This window comes from Chanos chanos, chromosome 1 (assembly GCF_902362185.1).
Source record: "Chanos chanos chromosome 1, fChaCha1.1, whole genome shotgun sequence".
NCBI lineage: Eukaryota > Metazoa > Chordata > Actinopteri > Gonorynchiformes > Chanidae > Chanos > Chanos chanos.
The window spans coordinates 20,469,170-20,492,947 of NC_044495.1; the positions used below are offsets into that span (position 1 = coordinate 20,469,170).

Below are 23,778 nucleotides of genomic sequence, written 5' to 3' on the forward strand. Positions count from 1 at the left end.
TTAGCACTGGTTTGTCTACTTTCAGTTTAACAAAAGCTCAGAAAGAGAGTAAAAAGGATCTTTCTTTCCTGAGATTGCAAATGTTTTCTGAAAGACAGTTTGCAACTGACTATGGGGTAGGGTGAGATGATAAACACTGTTCTGATGGGTTTTGTTGGACAGGGGTTTTCAACCTTTTTCGACATGCGCCACCCCCCCCCCCCCCCCCCCCCCCCCCCCCACTTCGTCTAAGTTTAAACTTGCCCCCGCTCCTCCCCTTTTTCATTACACTTGCTGATTTAATCTCCTAATCTTGCTGAATTGTATTTATCAATCATGAGGCAGACCAACATTACAACTGTCTTAGCCTTAATGTATTGCACAACACATAGTACCTTTGATGTCTTGTGTTATGGATTACTTAGGAGTCATAACGAGAGGGACTGACTTATGCCTCAAATGGGTAGGTTAACTGGATGAAGAACCAACAGCAACAACAACAAAAAACAACAATAAAGACAGGACCAATCAACATAATGGGTTTAGGTTGACATGTGCTGGCTTGTGAAAGGCCTTACTCTGTTATAATACCTGATTTTTGTTTTACTCAGGATCTGTTCTCCATAACGTTCCCACTCCAATTAACCACCATGACCTCCTGCAAAGATCTGAGGAACAGGCAACAGATTTGGAAGAATGATCATAACCAGAGAGCTCAGACCATTTGAGAATCATGACAGTCCTGTGATTTGAAAGTGTCTGGCCCCTTGCGTTTTACTAATCTGATCAGTTCACCGTATGTGCTCCCAGTTAGAGGCAAAATGCAAGGCAAGAAGTCACTATGTAGGGGATTAAAGACCTCAACCCGTGTTGAACCATCAATAGAATGAAAAAAACCCCAGCAAATGTACCCTACCACTATCAAATGGACCCCTGTTGGTAGAGTCACCATGTCTGGTCAGCTGTGTGATTATCTCTGATCCAGAACAGATTATGGAGGATGAGAAGTTGGATAGGTCAGAACAAAGGAGTTGTTCTATAGGAATACCAGAGGTGACTGGGTTGCCAGGTCATCCTTCTGCTGCATTACATCTGTGTTACACCTAGTTCAACCTACTTCAGGGCATTTGAACTGAAAATAAATACCAGAACCAACTCTAATCTCCTTTCTTGGTCAATAGTTGTCATTTATAGGACTAATTAGAAAATTACAACTGTCAGCCCATAAATTTATGGTTTTAGACAAATCCTCCATTAATGAGTTCAAACTAACATCTTCCTGAAGACTCCCTTGTAATCCATTTACATAACTGTCCTATCTACCTCTCTTTGTTTAAGAACACATAATAAAATATCCCAATTTGCTATTGCTGGATACAAACCATGAAATGTATGCATATGGGTCATGTTGGTAGTTTATCCTCCTTCTACGCAAAGCTAGGAACTCATATGTCACACACTCTCACACAACTTGAAATGTAAATATGTTGTGATAAAACCCATACAAGACAAGACACTATGTAAGCCACAATTGCAGGTGAAGTGCTTGTGTGAGAAAACACTGAACTGAAAAATGCTTGACTCATGAATGCAACACTTCTGGGATGAGTTGTCTCTGAATGCTTTATCGGGATGTAATGGGAAACACTAGGCTACAGTAGTAAGAGAATATGGCTAGAGTTAAGTATTGTAAAACAAGGGCTATATAAATAGAAACTGCTTTGACTAGAACATATTATCACATAAATTTATAAAGCACTGACAACAGTTTCAAAGCTATCTCGGGCTGTAATCTTATACTGTAGAGGTTCTATCCTAAAAATCTTACAGACATACATTTGGTCCACAGATAATAGTGTTTAATAAAATGCATGTACGGGACAAAGAAATGCATGTAACAATATTAACCCCTCCATTTGGCTATGCAAAAAGCAGGTTTTATGTTTACTTTTCCCAGTGTAAGTTTTTACTATGGTTGCACAGTGTAGAAGACTTCGCTGGAAAGATTTGTAATCTAATATATAGTTAAGCTATATCAATTTATAACTTCTAGAGCATGTTATGAACTGTGAAGGAAGTGTCAGATGAAAAAAAGAGAAAATTTGAGTCTTGTCCCGCTTCTCCTGGGTTTTGTAGGTCATGAGGTTTCAGATTTTTGAAAGAGCTCTGGTCCTGTGGTATGCTGGGCAGAGCCCAATGATGGTGGTTGGTACAACCCTTCTCCATGTGGGCGTGCACACTCTTAGCAGTGACAGCTCACAGAGAGATAAACATTTCAGTGACAGAGAGCAAGCGGATGCTAAACATTCTGATGTCTAAATCTTGGTATTTTATATATTTTGCACATTTGTTATGATTATGAAAGAATTTGAGACACCAGCATCTCTAGCACTTGGGTACTAAGGAGTTTTTTTTACCGGGACATCTACAACTACAACAACAACTAGTAATAATAATAATAAGAAGAAGACAAAGAAGAAGAGGAGGAGGAGGAGGAGGGAGAGGAGGAGGAGAGGATGATTTTACGAGAAGATGTAAAATCATTGAAAAAAAGACCACATACATCCAAATACCACAGCATTTAAATCATATTATTCAACTGTATTCACATTACAACATCGACATTGTTCAGCTTGTGACAAGTTCTATAATCTCAATATATATTTACTGTATAATACATTATACAGAGGCACTTCCAGCGATTCTGGCAATAAGGGAGCTACAGTATAGTGTCTAAATTACAAAACAGTAAAAATAAATAAGGTTTATCTAAAAGATTTTGTTGTCATTTTAATTTTTAACCTGTACAGAATATATTTTGTACAAAATGGAACAAGAAACCAGCCATAAGATGAACATCTCACTCAACAAACACTGGTAAATCACACAGTTGCCCTCTCTATAGGTATTGCTACATGTGTTAAGTGCAAGATACTAGTGAGAAGAAAAAAGGTGTTCAGTCTGTGAAGTGCCAACTATATAAAAAAGTACAAGTCTCATTTCTCCTCTTAAGAGAGTTGTAAAGCTTGTTTGGTTCTCTTTGCAATTGGTAAAGATTAGAGCCAGTGAATATGGTTATCAGACATGTAATGTAAAAAAAAGAAGGGGAGGGAGGGGGGTCTGGCAGTGGACTGACAGGGGCCTTAACCAATCATGAATGGAAATTGGAAGAATACAGAGACAATATAAAAGGAAGGTTATATTTCACAAGTCAACATTCATTCCCTTTAAAAACATACAATGGAAATGAGATACTATTGAATGCCCAGACAACTTGTGGGGTGTGTTTGGAAACATGTCATTATGCATGACTAGAATGTCTCGGAGAGAGACCATGAACTTCTTGATAATAAATGACTATGGTCCATGAATATTGATCAAGTACAACTTACGTGCTTGGACTGACAAACCATTTGAACATATCTGCAACAAATATAAACCATTCTACTTCCAACAAAAGTTGGTAGGCGTACTACCGGTCTTAAATGATTGTGGCATTATGAAACAAATGATTTAACTGGTTAACCAACATTTTCATGAAAAATGGGAAAAATTAAAGTACCATGTAAAGCCAAACAGACTGAAGACTATGAGGGTGGACAAATTGCGAAGAAGGCTTAGCAGTAGGGATGTGAGCAGGCTGAAGCACTCACTCTAAAGGACAGTAAAACACAGCCACACACATACCCACACACACACCACAAACTTGTATTTAAAAATATGCCTTAGTCGAACTGATCAGCCCATCAAAGTGAGGAGTCCAGCTTAATTCCACAGTTTGGTTAAGTCTCTTGAATGCTTCAATAGTGCAGGATGATGAGGGAGAGTATATACGGCATGAAAGGTATGGATGTGTGCGTGTGCGTATGTTGGTGGGGTCTGCCTTTACCAAAGGCATAGATCTCCTCTGATGACAGAAAGGATGCTGTTTAAATGAAATCTTTCTCAACTTTCTAGGTGACTGGCCACCATTTGCGTGGGCTGTGATGACAATCTAGAGCAACCTAGATTTCTAACATCTCAAAGTGAACATGCTGCAAAACCTTCCAAATCCCCATAATGAGATAAGAAAGAAACTGTGATAACACAGCCCCACTACCAATTCTTAAGCATAAGTCTAAGAGAGAAAATCATATGAGTGACACTGAATAATATTAAAGAAGTACCTTCAAATTGCTCCTACAATACAAGCTTCTGATTACATCTCCACTTTTTGAACACCCTGTACTGATCTGTATCTACCAGGCAGATATATCTGAGGTTTGTGGTGAGAGAGGGGGATTCAGAGAACTCACTAACACTGTGCAAAAAACCCCAAAACAAAACAAAACAAAAAAACTATCCACTACTGAACTGCCTGCATTCCCTAATGACTCTTAAGCCACCATGTGAAGAGTGCTACATGTGAACAGTTACACATTTGTGAAGAGAGACTAATATCCTCTTTTTTTCTCATCTGAATAAAAATGAGGTGAACATTAAGACAGAGTCACAGTCTACCTTTTGGAATGACTGGAGGTTTAACTGACTGGATCTGCTATCATAGCACAGCTCTATAGAGATCAGACAGTGAGGGAATTTATAACCATCAGTAGCCTTGAGGTTTATGTCCTTTAGGATGAGTATGTCCCAGCAGTTTATTACTGCTACTCTGGAGATGTAGACAGAACACATGCAAAAGCCTATTCCTAGAGGGGGGGCTACGAAGTACTATTTATATAGATTTTAACTACCAAAAGCTTAAGTCTCCCTCCTATTTAATATCCCTTATAAGAATCAGCCTCTCCAAACCATCAACATTCTTCAGTCAAACAGTCAACCTAAAAACGTCATTAAAGTAGGACTAGTTCACAGAAGAGCTACATATTCTGGACAGAGTTCAAAACTGGCTTCATATTTGGCAAACACTCAATCGAGTGTGAAATTACAAAAGAAAATAAGATTATTCCCTTCATTCTCAAAAACTTAAAAGAATAACTTCAAATTTTGAGATACAGATGTGTCAATATTGCTTTCATGATTCAGACTGTTCATCTATTTCTCATTGCTTTGCCTTTTGACACTAGGGTCTACACTGAGCTACAAAAGAGGGACAAATTTCAAGGAGGAGCAAAGACAGATGTAGGACAGAACACAGGCACAAGACTGCAACCTTCTAACCCAACATTTTAATTGGCTCTCCTTCAAAGTGATGCTGGAAAGACTAAAGGAAGAGGACTGGGCTGATTAGGGCCTGGAGAGCTGTTTCATCCACTGCTGTTCCAACTCTCTTTGCACTCAAAGTGAGTCAGGCTTCCCACACATCAAAGTGACTCCAGACTGCTATGCAGACCTGGTCTCCAACTCTGCATCATGCCAGTCCAGTCATATGAACTCACCTCATGGAGTTCACCCCACACCAGGAACTACATCATGAGAGCTCCTAGGAGCTAAAGAGACAAGAGGAAGGTTTAGTATTCAGTTATACTCTGGAATACCTGAGGCAGACAGCTAAGGGGTAGCTGGATACATTACAACCAGGGTCTTGTTTAGAAGGCCCTGGTTGTAATGCAGAAGGGGAATATGGAGGTTCCTTATGGGCTTTCTCTAGGGACCTGAGGTCAAAGCCCCCAACTTCATTCATTCATTCATTATCTAAACCGCTTATCCTGATTAGGGTCGCAGGGGGTGCTGGAGCCTATCCCAGCGCACAATCGGGTGAAAGGTGGGGAAACCCCCTGGACAGGTCGCCAGTCCATCGCAGGGCAGACACACAGACAAACACACTCACACCTAAGGGCAATTTTAGTGTCTCCAATTCACCTAACCTGCATGTCTTTGGACTGTGGGAGGAAACCGGAGCTCCCGGAGGAAACCCACGCAGACACGGGGACACACAGAAAGGACCCAGCCGGGAACCGAACCCGAAACCTTCTTGCTGTGAGGCAACAGCGCTACCCACTGCTCCACCGTGCCGCCAGCCCCCAACTTGATGTCTTTTATTATTTTCCTTTCTTGAACATCTCAATCAACAATAAAATGGTTAGCTGGCAGGTGGGCAGACTGGTAGAGAGTTTTTATTCTGGAAGGGTGGTCCTGAACACTCTGTGTAATGCAACTGATTGAGCTAAAGTCAGTTAAATAACAGACAGAGCTGAGACGTCAAAAACTAAGACACAGGGTAGATACTGCCTTAAGCATAACTGTCACAGTACCCTATCATCAACAACTCAAATATACTTGAGTTGGGACAAACTGAATAATTCCTCATAGAGATCTGCAATGCAAACCCAGAGGAACCCAATATTACATGTTGTGTCTGTTCTTTCCTGATAAAGTAAGGCATAGGCTGGGCTGGGACATCATATTTTTATATGACAAAACTACTATATTACCTTAACACCCTGGCCAGTTTGCACTTGCTCACATAATTTTAAATCAGATTAGATAGCATTCCACCAGTGTAAAATATGCAGTAGCAGCAGCAAGGGGAATTAGAGTGTGGCAAAGAGAATGGTGGAAACAGTCCTCTCCTTGCACAGTTGCTTTAATTTGAGGGGTCCTGTTGTAGGGCTGTGTTGCTGCATTGCTGTTGTCTACATTCAGAGGGCAAAGTTTAGACTTTGTTGGAGTTTAGAGTTACAGAGGAATCTGGTCTTTGTTATAGGTCTTCTGCTTGGGTTGAGAGCATTGTGCAAATAACCAATACGTCTGGCATTTAGTCTATTTGTGCATGTTCCAAATATGCTAAGCTTTTGAAAATGTATATGTTTACATCGCTTTGAATGCAGTTACATGTTATTATTCACGATGTAGACTTGTTTTTGGGTGAAAGTTCAAACATAGATAAATATTAAACTGCGTATTGTATCACAAAGCAACTGACCAGTGCTTACTGTTCTGCGTCCATTCTGCTTACTTACACACTAACTGAGCAGTTTTGCTGTCCCTGTGTGAGATGTGTGTGACAGAGAGAGTGACACCCATTTCACAATATGACTTAAAATATAGGAAATGGTGTCTTTTTTGGGCATGGGTTGAATCAGGCTAAAAATTTGCAAGGAGCACACAGGCTCAGCTAGGGGAAGGGTGTTAATGTGATGAGAACAGCCAGGCCTCAGGATTAAACTTCATGTCTGTGCTGAGCTCTCTTTCCTACCAGGCTCTATGTATCATACCAGCTATGAAAACAATGGCAAGAGCATTTTGTGAAACACCGATGTCAAAACAGTTTTCACAAATAAACCAAATAAAATCAAGAGATTCCCTTTTTCTCATGTGCCCTTTTAGATAAAAGAGTGAAGGTCAGAAGCAAAAGCAATATAAAACAAAGCCACCCCCCAACACAGTATTTACATAACACAATTGCTCACAAGAAAAAGAACTCTCAGTCAACAACGAAAGAAAAAATAAGAAGAAAATAATGTCATTTCTAAAGAAAAAGAGGCATGCATGGGTTTTTGGCTTTCAGCAGTGATCAATGGACAAGGATACTGAATACAGCTTGCTATTGTAGAGCTGTGGAATGAACCACTGTGGAGGCGTCAAACACACTTTCTCAATCACAACAGGAGTTTTTCAGCCATTTCAAGGAATTTTTCATTACACATGTGTATGTAATGTGTGTGTGTGTATGTGTGTGTGGTAGTGTGGTAGGGTGTGTGTGTGCTGAGTTAGTACAAGTGTCTGTTCAACCTCTGCATTTTCTCTGAGAGTGTGTGAGTGACTGTGTTTCATCTTATTTCAAAAATACTTTGTTTATGTACTGCTCAGATTCACAGCAGATTTCTCCTTTGCTGTTCACATCTTGGTCTTGCTCTCTGGAGGTAATATCCTGTTGTTTGTTGAAGAAAGTGGGCTGGTTAGGAAAGCTTTACTGAAAACTCATTGTTTGCAGGTGCAGGTCTCAGGGACCTCTGTCATGACCATGCAGTGGCAGTTCTAGTTAAGGTGCTATGGGGCACCAGTTTAAAAGTCTTCTGAAACCAAACTTTTAATGAATCAACATAACTGTAAAAATGTAGAAACCCCGCCCTCTCTTGCACCCCTCCCCCGCCCCCAGCCTCCTCATCAACAAGTCTTACCCTTCATCAAACATTCGACCCTGTAGCTCCTGTCCCATCTAGTCCCATCCTCCAAAAGACTAAACCCCAACTTATATAAATCAACCATGTTCCCTTGGTGAGTTACCCCTCCCTCCCACACATTGTACGTTAGGCACATATTCCCAAGCGTCTACAGTGTTGTGTCTAAGTGATGTGCTGGCAACCATTTATCAGAGTCTTGTTTGGGATAAATAAGTTTCAGACAACGTCCTTATGCAAAAAAGACCAGTCGCTCTATCACTCCTGGTCCTCCTCTTCTTCTGCTTCAGCAGTCTCTTTTCTTTCCTCCACAAATTGCTCTTTTTGATCAGTCTCTTCCTCTTCTCCCCTCTCTTCATTCAGAGCATCCTCCTCTTTATCCTCCTCTCCTACAGTCTCCACCTCTTTCTCCAAAGTCTCCCTCTCGTTTTCCACTTCCTGTCCTGTTTCTGATACTGGAATCTCCTCCTTTGTGAGGCTGGTCTCCTCAACCTCAGTTTCCTCCTCTTGATTTTCCACAGACTCCCCCTTGCTCCCTGGCTCTTCCTCCTCTTCATCAATGGCCAAGATTGAATCAGCTGGATTGCTGAAGCATGTGGATTTCTCCTCCTCATCAACCTGATTCTGTGTTTCCTCTGCAATCACCTTCTTCCACATCTCGTGGTTTTCCAGAAGGTGCTGAGTGATCTGACAGAATACTTTCCGTCTCTTCTTAGGGACTCGTTTTTCTGAGAAAAGATAAGATAAAAAAAAACTATTAAATTGAAGCTGTTTTACTGATCATTGTGTCCTGCTGTATCGCTCATCTTTGTGTGTCTTTAGTCAGCTAAATACAGCAAACTGTCCCTACCTCAGTCTTCAAAAACTGAACAATACCACAACTATAAAGTCGAGACAAATGTATTAAACCTATCCCAAACCCAAACAGGTCAAATATACAGCTTACGTGACTGCTCTGAGCTGGTAGATGCATCTTCCTCAGCGGTATCCTCCTCCTCTTCTTCATCTGTTTCCTCTGGCTCTGCCGCTTCTTCGTCCTCTCTGGAAACTGAATCCACCCACCTTCCTGGCATAAGGGCAGCAGAGTCATAGGAGCTGCACAGGGGCCCAACAATGTGTGTAATGAAGGACTCCTGGAGCTTGGCCAACTGAGGCGCTGAGCGGTCCATGAAGGGACTAATAGGCAGACCCAGACTGGACTCTTCATCACCCTGTGATATCATTTGGGAACATGGGAGAAGCATATTAGCAATGGACAGACTGTCTCAGTATCTTACTGCACTTTCATAACTAATAGGATGCCCGGGTGGCACGTTGGTAAGTTATACTGTGCACCACTGCTGGTATCACTAGTTTGAATCTAAGACTTACAGCTGGTAGAGGCATCAAGACACAATTAGGAGGGTCAAGTGGACAGGGTGCTCCCTCTATTATCATGATACAGCATCAATGAAGCAATGACAGGGGAATCCAGGAGAAACAGAGTGAGGCTCCACGCATGAAAAGAAACGGTGACTGACTTTGCATGTCTCGGAGGATGCATTTGCTAATCTTCACCTTCTCAGACTGATGCATGAGCCGTATGATTACAGAGATTTTTTTAACAGCACAGGGAATTGATCCTTCCAAAAAAGTGAACTGATTATTCATTTATATGCAATGTAGGTAAAACTGTTCAGCAGGTTGGGGTACTGCAGTGACAAGTTTTGAATGAAAAAAAATCTAGAAAAAACAAAAACATCTAGGAGGACATTTCTCCAATATACCAAGATACCAATGCAACATATAAAGCAACAGTGCTAGAGTGAAACCACGTAGGGGGAGAAATCAGAATAGTTTTTTCTGTAACAACCTAAAATTTGAAAAAAAAAAAAAAAAGAATAGTAATAAACACTATCTTAAACAGAACACATATACAGTGTCAGTGCATAAAGAAGGCGAGGGTAGCTCAGCTGGTCTCCTGCTGCCATGGTAACCTGCTATGCACTGTTGTCAAGTGGCCGGAACAGACAGTTTGTGTGTATGTGTGTGGCATATGCAGACAGGTGCTGCAGGGAAGTGCCAAAGAAATGAATCTTTTCAAGAACGTTCTGAATTGTATAATCTTCCAGCCCTTTGAAAATGGAATAAAAGCAGTATGGTCACACAAGTGTGTGGTCATATGATTTACTACCTATGGCTCTATGCTACAGCCTCTGACACAACTGGGTCATCCTTCCCTTGCACAATAACAGGCACAAGCTCTTTACAGTCTCACTGCAGGCAGTGTGGCTGCCCATTACCCATCAGCTCAATGACAACAGAGTTTTGAATAATAAATAATATGCTTTCTAGAGCTCAGAATTAATCACATTTTATAACACTGGTAAGATAATCAGAGATCAGGCTATACTTGTTCATCCTAAACCATCACTGGTCTTTTGTCTACCTGCTGGCATCTAATCACAGTTAATCTACAAACAAAACAAAGTAAAAGTTTGCCTCAGTGACACTACTAGATCACATCAACATGGATATTCTGACTATTGTCTGTATGTACCTCATAGTGTTCTGGTTTGCTCACAGCTTTGACGCTGTTCCCTTCAGCATTCAGTCAAAGGAAATAACTGGTTGCCAAGCAACAGCATATTCCTTAAGTGCTCTGTGTCCACTAGCAGTCACCATTACTGAGGAGCTGCGTAGTTTCCAAGAACTCACCTTCCACTTAACGTGGTCTGTTATTTTACCTGCAGGCACAATGGCTGGTCACCACAACAATACCCTCTCAGAGCCCACTGTAAGTAGCTGCACTGTTAATGGTAAGAGGGCCGTCCCTCTGTGTCTGAGTCCAAAATATCTGTTGAACCAGAAAAAAATGGTGTTCACCTGTTCATAAAACTCATTGACGATGCCCTCTGTCCACTGCAGATGTAAGTCCTTGCATTTGAGTGGCCCATTGATGTCCGCAAGTTTAATGCACATCTGGCATACCAGGAGCCGATCGTTCTCATTGGTCCAGTCTATACCTGAGCATCCCTCATCACCAACCTATTGAAAAATAATGCCGACATGAATTTAAGCGAGGAGATCAAAGACAAAAGTTCATTGTCTTTACACTAATTGACTTGTTGTGCTACAAACTCCACAGTTTGTGCTTTTATGTCTTCCTAGAATAGTTTGGAAATGTAGTCCTAGAGCAGAATTTTACCCTGAAAAACTTCATTAATTTTGCTCTAGCCTTAATCAAATAAAAATAAAATTTTTGGTTAACTTCAATAAAGTTTAGAAAAAAACATGCCAAGTGCATTGTGATTAGAAAAAAAACATGCCAAGTGCATTGTGATTCTAAAGTAATGGACCAGGAGACTACATTCTACATCCACAAGACCCAAGCAGGCCAGCTGTGGTGAGGCAAAGGTTACCTTGGCATTGAACTCAGCCAGGAAGTCAAAGTGCTTTTTCAGATCAGTGGCCAGAATGGCTTCAATGACTAGAAATCGAAAACGTTTGAATTCCACGTGGTCAAGATTGACCAGGAAGTTGTACTCAGGTCGGGACATGAAAAGGCTCCATGCAGAGGCAGCATGGTGGTTCTCCAGCACGGAGCGATCATTGTAGAGCACAGCCTGTACAGAGCACACAAAGAGAAGGCCACTCCCCCAGTGAGAAAGACTCATAACTAATGCCTTTCCACCAGAGAGAAACTCACATTTTGCATATTACAGCACTGCTGCACTGTAAAGTGCTATTAAACTCATCAGTAAGGAAAGCCATCATATTTGACAGATGGTACCTTATACACAACCATTTAAATAAATCACCAGAGTACAATACTTAAAATGCTCTATAGAAAGTTTATTTTCTAGCTCCAAGTTTACTTTTAAAAAATAAAGCAATAATAATAATAATAATAATAATAATAATAATAATAATGACAACAAATCTTTTTGTTCGTTTGTTTACGATTATTTGTTTTGTTTTTCTACAGTCTTTCCAAAACCTAAGATGAAATGATTCATGAAACAAATGGTCAGCGGTGGTGTGTGTTACCTGTGGGGCACTTGTCGCCACTAAAAAGGCATTGGTGCGGCCGGGGTGGTCATAGTCATGCATGGCAGCAGCTACATACAAAGCCATGAGCTCCAGGGCAGGAATGAGTCCTGAGAGACAGCTATAGCCTTCCTCCATCACAGGGTATGTCTTAGACATCAAATAGCCCATACGCCCATGAGGAATACCACTGTCTGAATCTACCATAGATGTCAGAGAAGAAGAATGTTACAACACAGAGAGTTTAGATGCACAACCATGTACATCTAACTGTTAGATAGTTACTGCCAGTAAACTTATGCCATGTAGATGACGGTTTGCTGCCTGAATCTAACCAGCTCTTTACCAAGACTCAGTTGGTTCAGATTAGATCAGTGCCAAGTTATACTTATCTAGCTGGATACTATTCTCAGAAGTGGTTATAAGGTATAATGATGGGTTTCGTTATTGGCTAAGAAAAAGGAGAGAGAGAGAGGGGAGAGGGAGAGACCTTATTGTCCTGGCCTTTCCATGTGTAAAGGCAACTATGGAAAGGATGTCATCATTTGTTTTGAATTATATCCCTGATTTGGGTGCTGAATATTATCTTTAGTGACTAAAGTAGGATTCTCTGACATTACAGTTCTGGCAATTTTGTTGATCTTTCAATCTAATTATTCAAATATTTGTAATCTATATTTCTTTATGTATTATCGGATGATTTTGCTTATTTGTGACCTGTTCATGATTGTAGAAACCTCATTTTGAAAACATTACATATAATTCAATTAGAGTCACTCACTTACGGTTCTTACTAATTATTCAAGGCAAACAGAGAATATGTTTGTCTATCTGAGCCCCATCTCTGGCACAGCCTCTCTCCTCACCTGAGTCACTGACAGAGCCCTGGTCATGGACTAGTGTGGGTAAACCTGGTACAGGCTGTGTGGTGAGGTACCAGACCGCGTGCAGCACATCTGTGGCATGGATCCTGTTGTGATCTGGAGAGGAGAAATGGATATAATACCTTATAAAGATCACAAGGGGGCAATGTAGCACAATGTTAAAAGAGGATTTCTTTGAAAGGCGCAGGCCTGGCAATTCTGTTAGGAAGGCAGTACACCCCTCTAGTGTCTGTTTGCTGGTAATACCATGATCACATGTCTAGCTCCATATTGTATGTACTATCTGCACCATACTGTAGGGCTGACGTTTTTCCTGAATTGGTGTTTTGACAGAAGCTGCATTCTGGTTTAGCTGCATCATTTCACCCTGGCATAAACATTCAGTTTATCTCTCTACTTATTGTTTCCAGTTCAGGTGAAGAACAGTGATGTGGACTTGAATTGGATAAACCATTCTAAAGGAATAAAAAACATCATTTGATTATTTAGAATATTTGAGTGGGCCCTGAAAAACATGCTGTTTATATTAGGTGTCGACTGATTATCGTTCAGCTGAAAATCTAATCCCATATCCTTCATTTTGGATGACATGCTTTGGCCGACGCCCCTTATTACGTGATGTATGTGCTCTTCTGACACAGCCACCATTCACTGAAAAGCACTATTCTGTAGGCTGGCTCAGTGTCCCACCTGCAACATTATCGGATTGGTTGAAATGTGGATGGTGACCAGTAAAATCACCACTCTTCTCTGTGACTGTGTGAGTGATACAGAAAACAGAAGCTCTTCAATGAGAGGAAAGGTGAGAACAGTATGCTTAAGTTGTAGAACTCCCTGAGTACTGGGCAAAAAGAGCACACTAAAATTTCCAAACCTGCTTGGAAATGTAATTTCTCTTGCTCTCTTACACCCAATTTATGCCTTACCGCTGATTCTGGCTAAAACGTCCTGCTGTGGGCATTCCATTAGTTACATGACCTAACTCTGTTTAGCAAGTCAAAATAAGTCCTACATTTGCAGTATAACTGCATATTGGAAATGAATATTGGCCCCAAATATCAATTATCAGCCTACATGTATTGGTACTGATTACTAATAACCAATATTGCTATCCAAAACAAAAAAGAAAAGAAAAATGGAAAAAAAAACAAAAGACAAAACAAAACAAAAACAACAACAATGACAACGACAACGACAACAACAAAAACCCAAAGAAAAAACAAATATATGAGTCAACCCCTAGTTCATATGTATTTGAATTAAGATTCAGCTGTATTTAAATGGTGCTTCAAGAAAGGCAAAAATAGAATACAACTGAATAATTAATACAAATACAGATCCTTAAAATTTGAAGCAGGATACTGGCAAATTTTTAAAGAAATGAAATAATCAAAAAGATTATTATTAAATCAGTTGAAGAACTGCAATTGGACTTAACCATCAATTCTCAGTTCATCTCAGAGCTAACCTAAACCCCAGCGATAATCATATATGATTGGATATCTGTGTTTAAAGGAATCTGCTCTTATGTTGTTACTTGTCAATTGTTTTACCTGTGGGTCACTCTGGGTGAGAACACCCATAAATAAATAACCATATTTGCAACTTTAAGGCAAAAAAAAAAGGTTTCTTCTGAAGGGACGGCTCATGCAAGAGGGAACTAATGATGCAGTATTCCAGAGCTGAAGAGGACAGCAGACCCAAAATGTTTTTAAGCTTGGTCTTTGATTCTCACTCACATGGTATGTCTCTGTATCCATTCTCCAGCGCGTGGAAATAGTTCATAAACTCTCTCACAGGGATCTTAAACGATTCAAAGAGTCCCGTGTCCTCAAACAGCCTGTAAGACACCTGAAGGAAATACAGAGACCCATATTGTCCACACCGTTGATCAAGCTCATTTACATTCACAAGGTCAGTGGTAGAGAATTTTGAATGAAGATATCAAATATGAGTCTTCAGTGTATCAGTAAGTGGCACTGAAGTTTCACTTTCGCTCTCAGCCAAGGAGCATAGTGACTGAAGTAAAGTTACCAAAGCCATGAATCAAAGTCCAAAAACTCTTAAATCTCTGTCGAGTCTCCTCAGTCTCCTCAGCCCGTGTTGAGCTCTCACCTGACTAAGGATACAGCCACATCTGCCGTTGGTCTTTTCCACCAGGTTAAAGATGGGAAAGTTCCAATTATTTATCTGGCTCATGATTGGCTCCAGGCCTTCCATCACCAGTGGTTCCGGCGCCAGGATAGGCTTATCCTGAGATGGGAAGGATTAAAGGTCATCCATCAGAACAGAATTCCCCCAAAAGAATCACTCATTCAGTAATACTTGTACATATAATTAGTTGCGGAACACAACGTACCTCTGAGGGCAGGAGGGGGAGCAGGACCAAATTTTCTGGAGGGTAGATTCTGCACTCGTTCTGGGTGTTAGAAGGCTTATTGTGGCTCTCTCCGTCCTCTTCATTTTGTGCAAAATCACTGCTGTCACTGTGGTTGGTCTCATAGGTACTGTCATAGTCAGAAGAGGCCAGAGCAGGGTCATCTGGTGGTCACAGGACAGAGAACATAAGACCACAGACCTTCACAGTGACAGTTCACCTGTGGTATTTCGATTATGCCAGTCATGATGAATGAGACAGGTAGAGACGTTGGTACCTGTCTGTAGATGTCTCTCTCCCATGTCTAAGGAGCCCTCTCCATGCTGTAGTTTGCCATATGGTCTTCCACAGCTAGGGTATTTATCAAAAAATAGAGTTTAAATCAATAGTGTTTATCAGGAAAAGATAAGCATACATAAGTAGATGTGTTTACCATTATAGCCTGACATTTACATCAGTGAAAGCACTGTGAACATTGTTATGGTTAACCAAATGACTGATTGTGGTAGTTTCATTTTAAAAATGACCTTTTAACAAATTAAAGAATTAAAAATGAACTGCGCACTGAAACATAAACAAATATGTGCGAAAGGAAAGACATGACACTAAATCAACGAAAAATAATATCTAAATGTGTAGCCATTCACTGACATTTAATGTACAGATGTCATTAATGGGTCACCAAACACTGATTTCTGTGTTCTCGTGGACTGCACAGATAAATGTGCTCCAAACATACCAGAGGAGCACGCAGTGTCACTGTAATGTAGTGCAACATTGAGAAAGAGCCCAACAGACAGGACCTAATCAAACCATTTCTCTTCTCTCTTCAGCAAGCATTAGGGCCAAGGGCACTATGACCCTGTGTCTCTATGAAAATCTCATGAATAAATAGACAGATAGAGAGAGAGTGTGTGTTTGCATACAGCCTGATAGACGACAGTCTGTCTGATTTGCTAATGTGGTGATATGATGGTGTTATTTGATGACTGTGAGTCTCTGAGTACAGTCCTTTTGTCCTATGTTAACACACTGCAGTTTATATGTAAAAGTTCCCTATGGACCATGTGGTATTGGTGACTATACAAAGTAAGCAGATTTTTACTTTTTTAACAAATAAATACATTAAATTGAGTTAATAATAAAAAAACAATACTGAACATCACATTGTTTTTGTTTGAGTCGCTAGGAAGAAAATGGACACCCTACAATAAATTACTAAAATAAATAAATTCCTTACAGAAATAAAGAGTCTTTACAAATGTGAAAAACGGGATGATAACTGACTTTTTGATATATGTGAATGACAGGAATGTGAGACTGAATTGTTTCATTTGAAGAAAATAGATAATGCTCTTTCTCTCTCTCTCTCTCTCTCTCTCTCTCTCTCACACACACACACACACACACAAAAACAGTCTCCACAGAGTGCACTGTAGATGAGGAGTGGGAGAGATGCCATTAAAAATCTGAATGCGTTGAGTGAGTCTGGGGTGACATGCACCACTGATCTGTTCATCATCATCTCTTGGGCCTGAGTTAATGGAAAGCCAGGGACATGCAAAGGGAAAGCATGGGTCAGGAGATAGGACACGCCTCTCTTCTCCTCACTGCAATTCATTACACTCAAGCACTCATTTTGCAACACCACACACCAAGTGGTGTAAAAGAATATTCGATGCGCAATGTACAATGGTTCTCATTTAAAGACAAACAAAAAATGTGAAACAAATGTAAATGTCAGCCCCTGAGAACCAAATACACTCAAATTGGGTTAGAAAATATCAGACTTTTTTGTATGTTTCAGCACATCAGCCATATAAGATAAATAAGATGATGGGAACTCTGTAGTGTCGGACACACACTGGCAGGGAGTCCAGCTGGGCTTACCTACTACAGAGTGGTGGTGGGGCCCAGTGAGTAGTGGTGGAGCTGGGGGCACTTTGGCTGTGTGTTAGGGCTCTGTGTGGGGTTCGAGCTGGCACAGAGTCAATCTGGGAGACGCCAGGATCAGGCAGTTCAGCTGAGGGGATTTTGGCAGTAGGGCTGTTGACTGGTGTACCCTGAACTGGAGGTGAGTGGCACGGGGAAGCCAGAGGTGAGATGTTGGTAGGATGACAACCTAGAGAGAGATCCAAAGAGGTTAAGTCAGAATCATTGGGCAAACAAACAACCACAAAAGTAATAAATAGACATACCAATCACACACACACACGCACGTGCACGCACACACACACACACGCACACACACACACACACACACACACACACACACACACACACACACAATATTAACACAAGCAAACTGAATACACACACACACACATACAGAGTGAAAAAACTCAGTAATATATATTAGCATGCATGTGCACTCACACACTCAGACACTGTGGTGTGTACCTGGGCGGCTCAGTCTCTTGTTGTAGAGGTGATTGGCGGCTGTTGTAGCATATGATGCAGACAAGGACCTGCTTTTGGAGATGGTCAGCATGACTGAACTGTTCCATGACTCACTATTCACCATGCTGGGAAATGACAAAGACAGACGGACAAACAGCTTAGAACATGTGAAGATATAAGGTTGAAGGAGGCAACCACTGTACCGAGAGCCACTGCTTCAGCTGATATCAGGGCATCAGAGGAACTGAATTTTTTTGTCACCTACATATGTTTTCATAACTCCAAAGTCTGACAAGTATGATGTGTTTTGGGTTTTTTTTGGGTTTTTTTTATTTAATGACACTTTATTAACTGTAATAAAAGCTGAGTGGAGCTGAATGTTCCCTGCTGGAGTTCTTTTTTGAATTTCTACAAGCTGCAGTCACTTAAAGACCTTACAGTGTATGGTGCACTCAGTCTGAACCTCTATAACTAGCCAACACATGGTAACACAGGCAACTCCTACACTAAGTGACCCCCATTTTTCACTCAGCTTTTAGCTGAGTGCAGTCCAAAATCTAAACAGAAGTGAGCCCTCTATGGCCCCAGGAAACAGTTGTAGGACCAGTCTACAGCCTCCAGTTGGCTATCTGCTATCAGGATTAATGAGGTGAACTTTGGCTTGAGTGCATTACTCAAACTTTTATAGAGATATACAGAGAAGAAATGTCCTAAGATGGATATAATAACAATACCATCAAACACAGAAATAACTCCAGGAGGCATTACTGAGGAATCTGGGACGGTTGAAACACTCTACATAGATATATGGCAGCTGTGCTAGGGGAAGCACCTCTGATCCTCAAATGAGGAATGACAAACAAAGTGAACACAAATAACCATATGAACAACTCATACAAACTAAGAAAACACAGCACATCCTTTCTGTTAGGACAACTGTGTATTACCAAATTACAGTCTAATGACAACGCATGCATAATTGACATAATGTTTAACTTTTTTTTTCTGTCATTAGGAGAAAAAAGTTGTTCTGATATTCTGCTATTGAGAGAGAAAAGATTTAATGTTTAAGATACATCAAAATGGAGCATGAGCCTCGATCTGACACTCCAGCTGCATCCCCTCACCTAGACCAGGCTTTTACACATCATCTCCTTTCATCAAACGAAAAGATCCCCCAAACCAGCAGTCTTAAAATGTTTCCCATCCCTCTCCTTTCTTTTAGCTTAATGGAGTTTCTGACATAATGGTGTCACATACCCAACCCTTTTAGATATCAAGCAAGGAATAAGAGCTGTTAGAATAAAACTAGCAAGGTTGGACACTTTCCTACACAGCAAATCCAAGCAAATGAAAAAAAAAAAGACATCTCAAACATATTCATGGAAAAATATTCTAAAATAGTATTAGAAAAATGCAGTTGATTTTTTACTACCAAACTTAACCATAGTTTGATCCCTAAACTGACTACACACACTAAAGTAGAATGAAAATAGAAACTCCGTCTCTAGCAGTAAGCACTCTTTCCCATCTCACAACACTGTGCAGACACTTAGAGCTGAAGAGAAGAGAAGAGAAGAGAAGAGAAGAGAAGAGAAGAGAAGAGAAGAGAAGAGAAGAGAAGAGAAGAGAAGAGAAGAGAAGAGAAGAGAAGAGAAGAGAAGAGAAGAACATTCTCAATTTGTGCTAACTGTTTTTTCTTCCATGCAGTGTATCAAACACCCAATCCTTGCTTTGGGTGTAATTACTTAAAACACTACGAGGGGAAGAAAACACAGGACAAAGAGCCTGTGGTCTGGATTACCTGCGAGATTCCTGGGATAATTATTAGTTATTACCTGCTGGTGGGGCTGTCGTGTAAGATTTTGATGCTGGAGCTGCGGTCCCGTCTGACCGGGCCCGGCTCGATGGTAGGCAGGCCTGTGGCTGAGGTGGTGGTGGTCCAGGTAGACGAGATTCTACGGAGCAGGTTGGGTGGTAAACTCCGTCTCAAACGCTGCAGACAGAAACATTTTATAAAGTCCTCCTGAGATGGTACAGTCATACAGACATCATCAACTGCAGTGAGAAAGAAAGAAACAGCAAAGCAAAAACAACAACTTCGCTCAGAAAACACAGTACTGAAGTAAAACAGAAACCATGACAAATCCAGACTAAAACGCTGCAGTGTAACAGGAAAATATGCTGACCATGAATTCATACAGAGGTATATGAATCATACTGTCTCAAATGTTAGGATCATGATTATCACTGGCTGAAATATGAGTCAGACCAAAAAAAAAAAAACCCCAACAAAATATACAAAGAACATTGTCCTGCTACAATTGGTATAAGCAAACATAATGATACAAGTAATAGAATACAAACATGATAATTACCACATTGAACCATAGACATGTAGAATAACATGGCAAACACCACCAAAAACTACAGCGACCATAGAGAATAATTAAGTGAATAATTACACTGGTGTCAGTTCACAATCCCAAGAAAACAGAGCAGATGCTAAAATCATTTAAAGTAGCTAAAATATTAGAATTCAACAGAATGTGTCATCTATCTCACTCAGTAACATCAGATTATAAAATACATCCGGGTAAAAAAAGAACGATTTCTGACACTGGAACCAGGTGAAGAACAGCAATAGTGTCTTTCAAGAGAATTTTGGTAATGATGAAACTGAACTTCCAGTCAAAACAATTCACAGTTCACGACAGCATTTGTATTGGTAGATTCACAAGATGGCCGGGCTGGCAGTGCTTAGAGGCCAGGGAGTTAGGGAACAGATTTAGTGTTGTTAAAATGTTAGTATATGTACACAATGAAACTTCAGAGAGGTTTAGAGGACAGACAGTTAGAGAACAGATTCAGTGTCGTTAAAATGTTAGTGTGTGCTCATAGGGAAACATCTGAGGGTAGCAGATGATGGTTATCCATTAGGGAATACTGTGGCTTTGGTTCCCCTGCACAACAGAGGGAAAAAAGTGAAAAGAACAGATGGGGGACTTGAGGGAATGTCCCTGTTACTCATCGCTTCTAACACAACAGTACGTTCAACCAGACTCTACTCAGGTCACACAGATCTGAACAAATTAGGCTAGTACACATGGTCTTTCACACTGAAAGACACACATACTTTTATTTTATAACACGTGGCACGTTTTCTCCTGAAATGAAAGACTTGTGTCATAGTATTGCAAGAAGGTTGTTAGACATATACAGAGTACTGTATCTGGAGGGCTGCACAACAACATAAGTCAAAGGGTGTGATGGTGTGGTGCAAAGACCAACGTTGATGGCAGTCACATTAATATTTCACACAGTGTTCTGGGCTTTGGCTCCTCAGAGGGGAGACCCCTAACGGCAATTTCATCCATCAGCACAAGCCCATGGCATTCTGGGACAGCCTCACCTCTGCCTGCTGATAATGGTGAGCAGAGTGGTTGAGGGCTGGTAGTTCACGACTCCCCCTTCACTGACTTAAATTCACAGCTGAGATTGCAAAAGAAAAAAAAAAATTCTCTCCCAGAGAATTCGCTGATACGATTTCAGTTCAAGGTATTGTAACCTAAATCTAAACATCTGTTAAAGCAAAGACATTGGTGGGAACACGTGAAACCGTAGGCGAGATGTGTTTAACCTCCATTTTGTTTGTCACTCTGTCAGAGTTAGGAGAAGTCACTGCTTCAGTAGCTCTGTCAGTCCTGTCTCTGACTCAACCATCTGCTCTACCAGCATGAGAGCCTTGAGTTCACCACATTAAACGCATCTCATCTCACAAGAGAACAACGCATTTGGTAGCACATGGAATAAATACATCAGACCAACTAGCTGTACTTCACAAAGCTTGAGGGGAGGAGCAGCCTTAAGACAGTTCAGGAGCTTTCACCAGACAAATAAGGCAAAAGTGAATGCCCACAGAAAAATATTCTCTTTTTATTATCAAATTTCTCACTTTCCTTACAATATATTCAGACGATGTTATTTCAAAGGTTTGAACTGTGTTTCTGTATGGGTTTCACACACCCATACAGGCAGAGTTCCACAAACATTAATGGAATGGCAATGCCCACAAGAGGCAGCCATTTAATTAACACCGCTTAGTTGTACAGCATAAGCATACAAAAATACAGAATTACACATATGGAGCATCAAACAGGGCATCGGAATAAAACATCTACATCATCCCTAACAAGTTTAGGTGCCAGTATCCATGAGTCTTTATCCATGTAAAAATGTACATAAGTCCAAATATTTTGATAACTCCAACTGGTGTTACTGTGTGTAAAGTGTACATCTAAAAATTCTCTATTATGTAATTGTATATTTCTACCACCGACTCTCTTAGAAATGGCAATGGGACGTACTTAATACCAATAAACTGTATGACCAAACTGTGCAAAATGTCATGTGACTGCAGTTTTCATCCACTTTTAAGTAGTTTCCAAACACCTCGAAAATAAAGAAGATATTGTCAATGCCCATATGAACAAAAGAACAGCCATTGTGTTATCAACAATGTATATACATGACAGTTTTCTTAAAATACTGACAGTCCTGGTGAGTTCACTTTATTGAGGCAATTTTCATCACACTTTTGGCACCCCTTGCTTACGTTGTTTGGGGCTTAGTATCATAGAAGTCTTGTCATCACACCCACTGTGCCAGGTGCTGGCTCTCTTAAAGAATCCTTACAACACCTATCTAAGTTTACAGATTTCTGCTTATTTCAGAGTTAACGTCTGCTGGCTTCCCTCACATGTTCTTCACTTTGACTATGATTTCTGCATTGGCACAATAAGTTTAAATAATGTGAGAAGGGCCTTTTATCAGGAGCCAGCTACCTTCCGATTTTCAGCCTTCACCAGATGAGCAGACAAAATTGAGCCCATGGTTATTTGAACCAGGTGTGCTACAAGAGTAACGGAGAGAAGAATGGGTTCTTTGGACTGAGCTTGAGAACTCTGGCTTACACTTTGCAAACCATCTTCAGAAAGGAATGTTTGATTAGTGTAATAGTGTTCTGGAAATCTGACTTCAGAAGTGTAGGAATGGGGTTTATTCAAGCATAGTTGTGTCTCACTGAACATAAAAACATAAAAAAGGCAAATGTGGTGGCTGTGCTAACAATATCTGTGTTCCACCTGCGGCATCCTCTCTCTCTCTCTCTCTCTCTCTCTCTCTCTCTACTGTGTCAAGTAGAGGAGGAGTAATTATGAAAGGTCTCCAATAATTGAAAGTAGCACATCTATGGAAGTTGGGCAAAAGCGTTATGTCAAAACAACCTCCAAAAAGTACTCTGACGAGAGGAGAGAGGTTTTTGAGTAACAGTTGCCTCAATGTCAGGCTTTTTAGCACTGGAGTCGAAGCTAACGCTAAACGTTTCCCAGATACACAAAAGAGGCAAAAAGGAGACACAAAATGCAGACTGAAGAGATTTTTTTCGTCCAGACAGAGAACTAAATTATTCTTGATACTGATATTGAGAAGTGAAAGAGGTAGTACAGATGTAGAAGATTTTTTTTTCTTTTCTCTGCAAATTGTGTTATGATTACTCTGGAGTGCTCTGAAACCAAAATCTTTCCCTAGCGTCTCATGCTGTTTTATTCAGATACTCTGTGTTGACACAGCTGCAGCTGAATGACAGATAAAAACAGAGCTTCAGGAACCAGACACTGTCGTGTTTTACTTCACTCTAACAGCCAAAATATTACCTTTTATTCAATGGATAGAAAAAGAAGACTGGCAGCTGTTGAATGAGTTGAGGGAGCTAACTAATTTTAGGGAGTTCTGTTGAACTTCAGCAGGCAGTTGGTAAGATTTTAATGTGGCCCACAGTTACTAAAAGTGCTTCAGTAAACACTGCACAGGGTTTGTTTACCGATGCATTGCATCATAGAAGCAGGACTCAGAGTTACGTAGTTCAACCAATGCTGTAAATGGTGGCATGCATTTTTAAGCATGCGCTTGTAAAACATTAAAAGCCCTCTGTGAAAATGTGCGTCACTGTCTGCTATATTACAGCCATGCCAGCTTAAATGAAGGT

At 40.6% G+C, this 23,778-nt stretch overlaps 1 protein-coding gene across 1 annotated transcript in view; it reads right to left on the bottom strand.

The window, feature by feature from the left end:
- Positions 1 to 8,300: 8,300 nt before the first annotated feature.
- The window catches only part of pde3a (phosphodiesterase 3A, cGMP-inhibited), a 51,786-nt gene continuing 36,308 nt past the window's right edge, over positions 8,301 to 23,778 (bottom strand). The window contains exons 4-16 of the mRNA XM_030770437.1: positions 19,571 to 19,728; positions 17,733 to 17,857; positions 17,223 to 17,454; positions 15,610 to 15,683; positions 15,315 to 15,496; positions 15,071 to 15,208; positions 14,695 to 14,806; positions 12,938 to 13,051; positions 12,072 to 12,271; positions 11,444 to 11,647; positions 10,908 to 11,069; positions 8,989 to 9,253; positions 8,301 to 8,770 (exon numbers count right to left, since the gene is read on the bottom strand). Of these exons, the coding sequence (XP_030626297.1) occupies positions 8,301 to 8,770; positions 8,989 to 9,253; positions 10,908 to 11,069; positions 11,444 to 11,647; positions 12,072 to 12,271; positions 12,938 to 13,051; positions 14,695 to 14,806; positions 15,071 to 15,208; positions 15,315 to 15,496; positions 15,610 to 15,683; positions 17,223 to 17,454; positions 17,733 to 17,857; positions 19,571 to 19,728 (2,436 nt within the window). The remainder of the gene's footprint in view (positions 8,771 to 8,988; positions 9,254 to 10,907; positions 11,070 to 11,443; positions 11,648 to 12,071; positions 12,272 to 12,937; positions 13,052 to 14,694; positions 14,807 to 15,070; positions 15,209 to 15,314; positions 15,497 to 15,609; positions 15,684 to 17,222; positions 17,455 to 17,732; positions 17,858 to 19,570; positions 19,729 to 23,778) is intronic.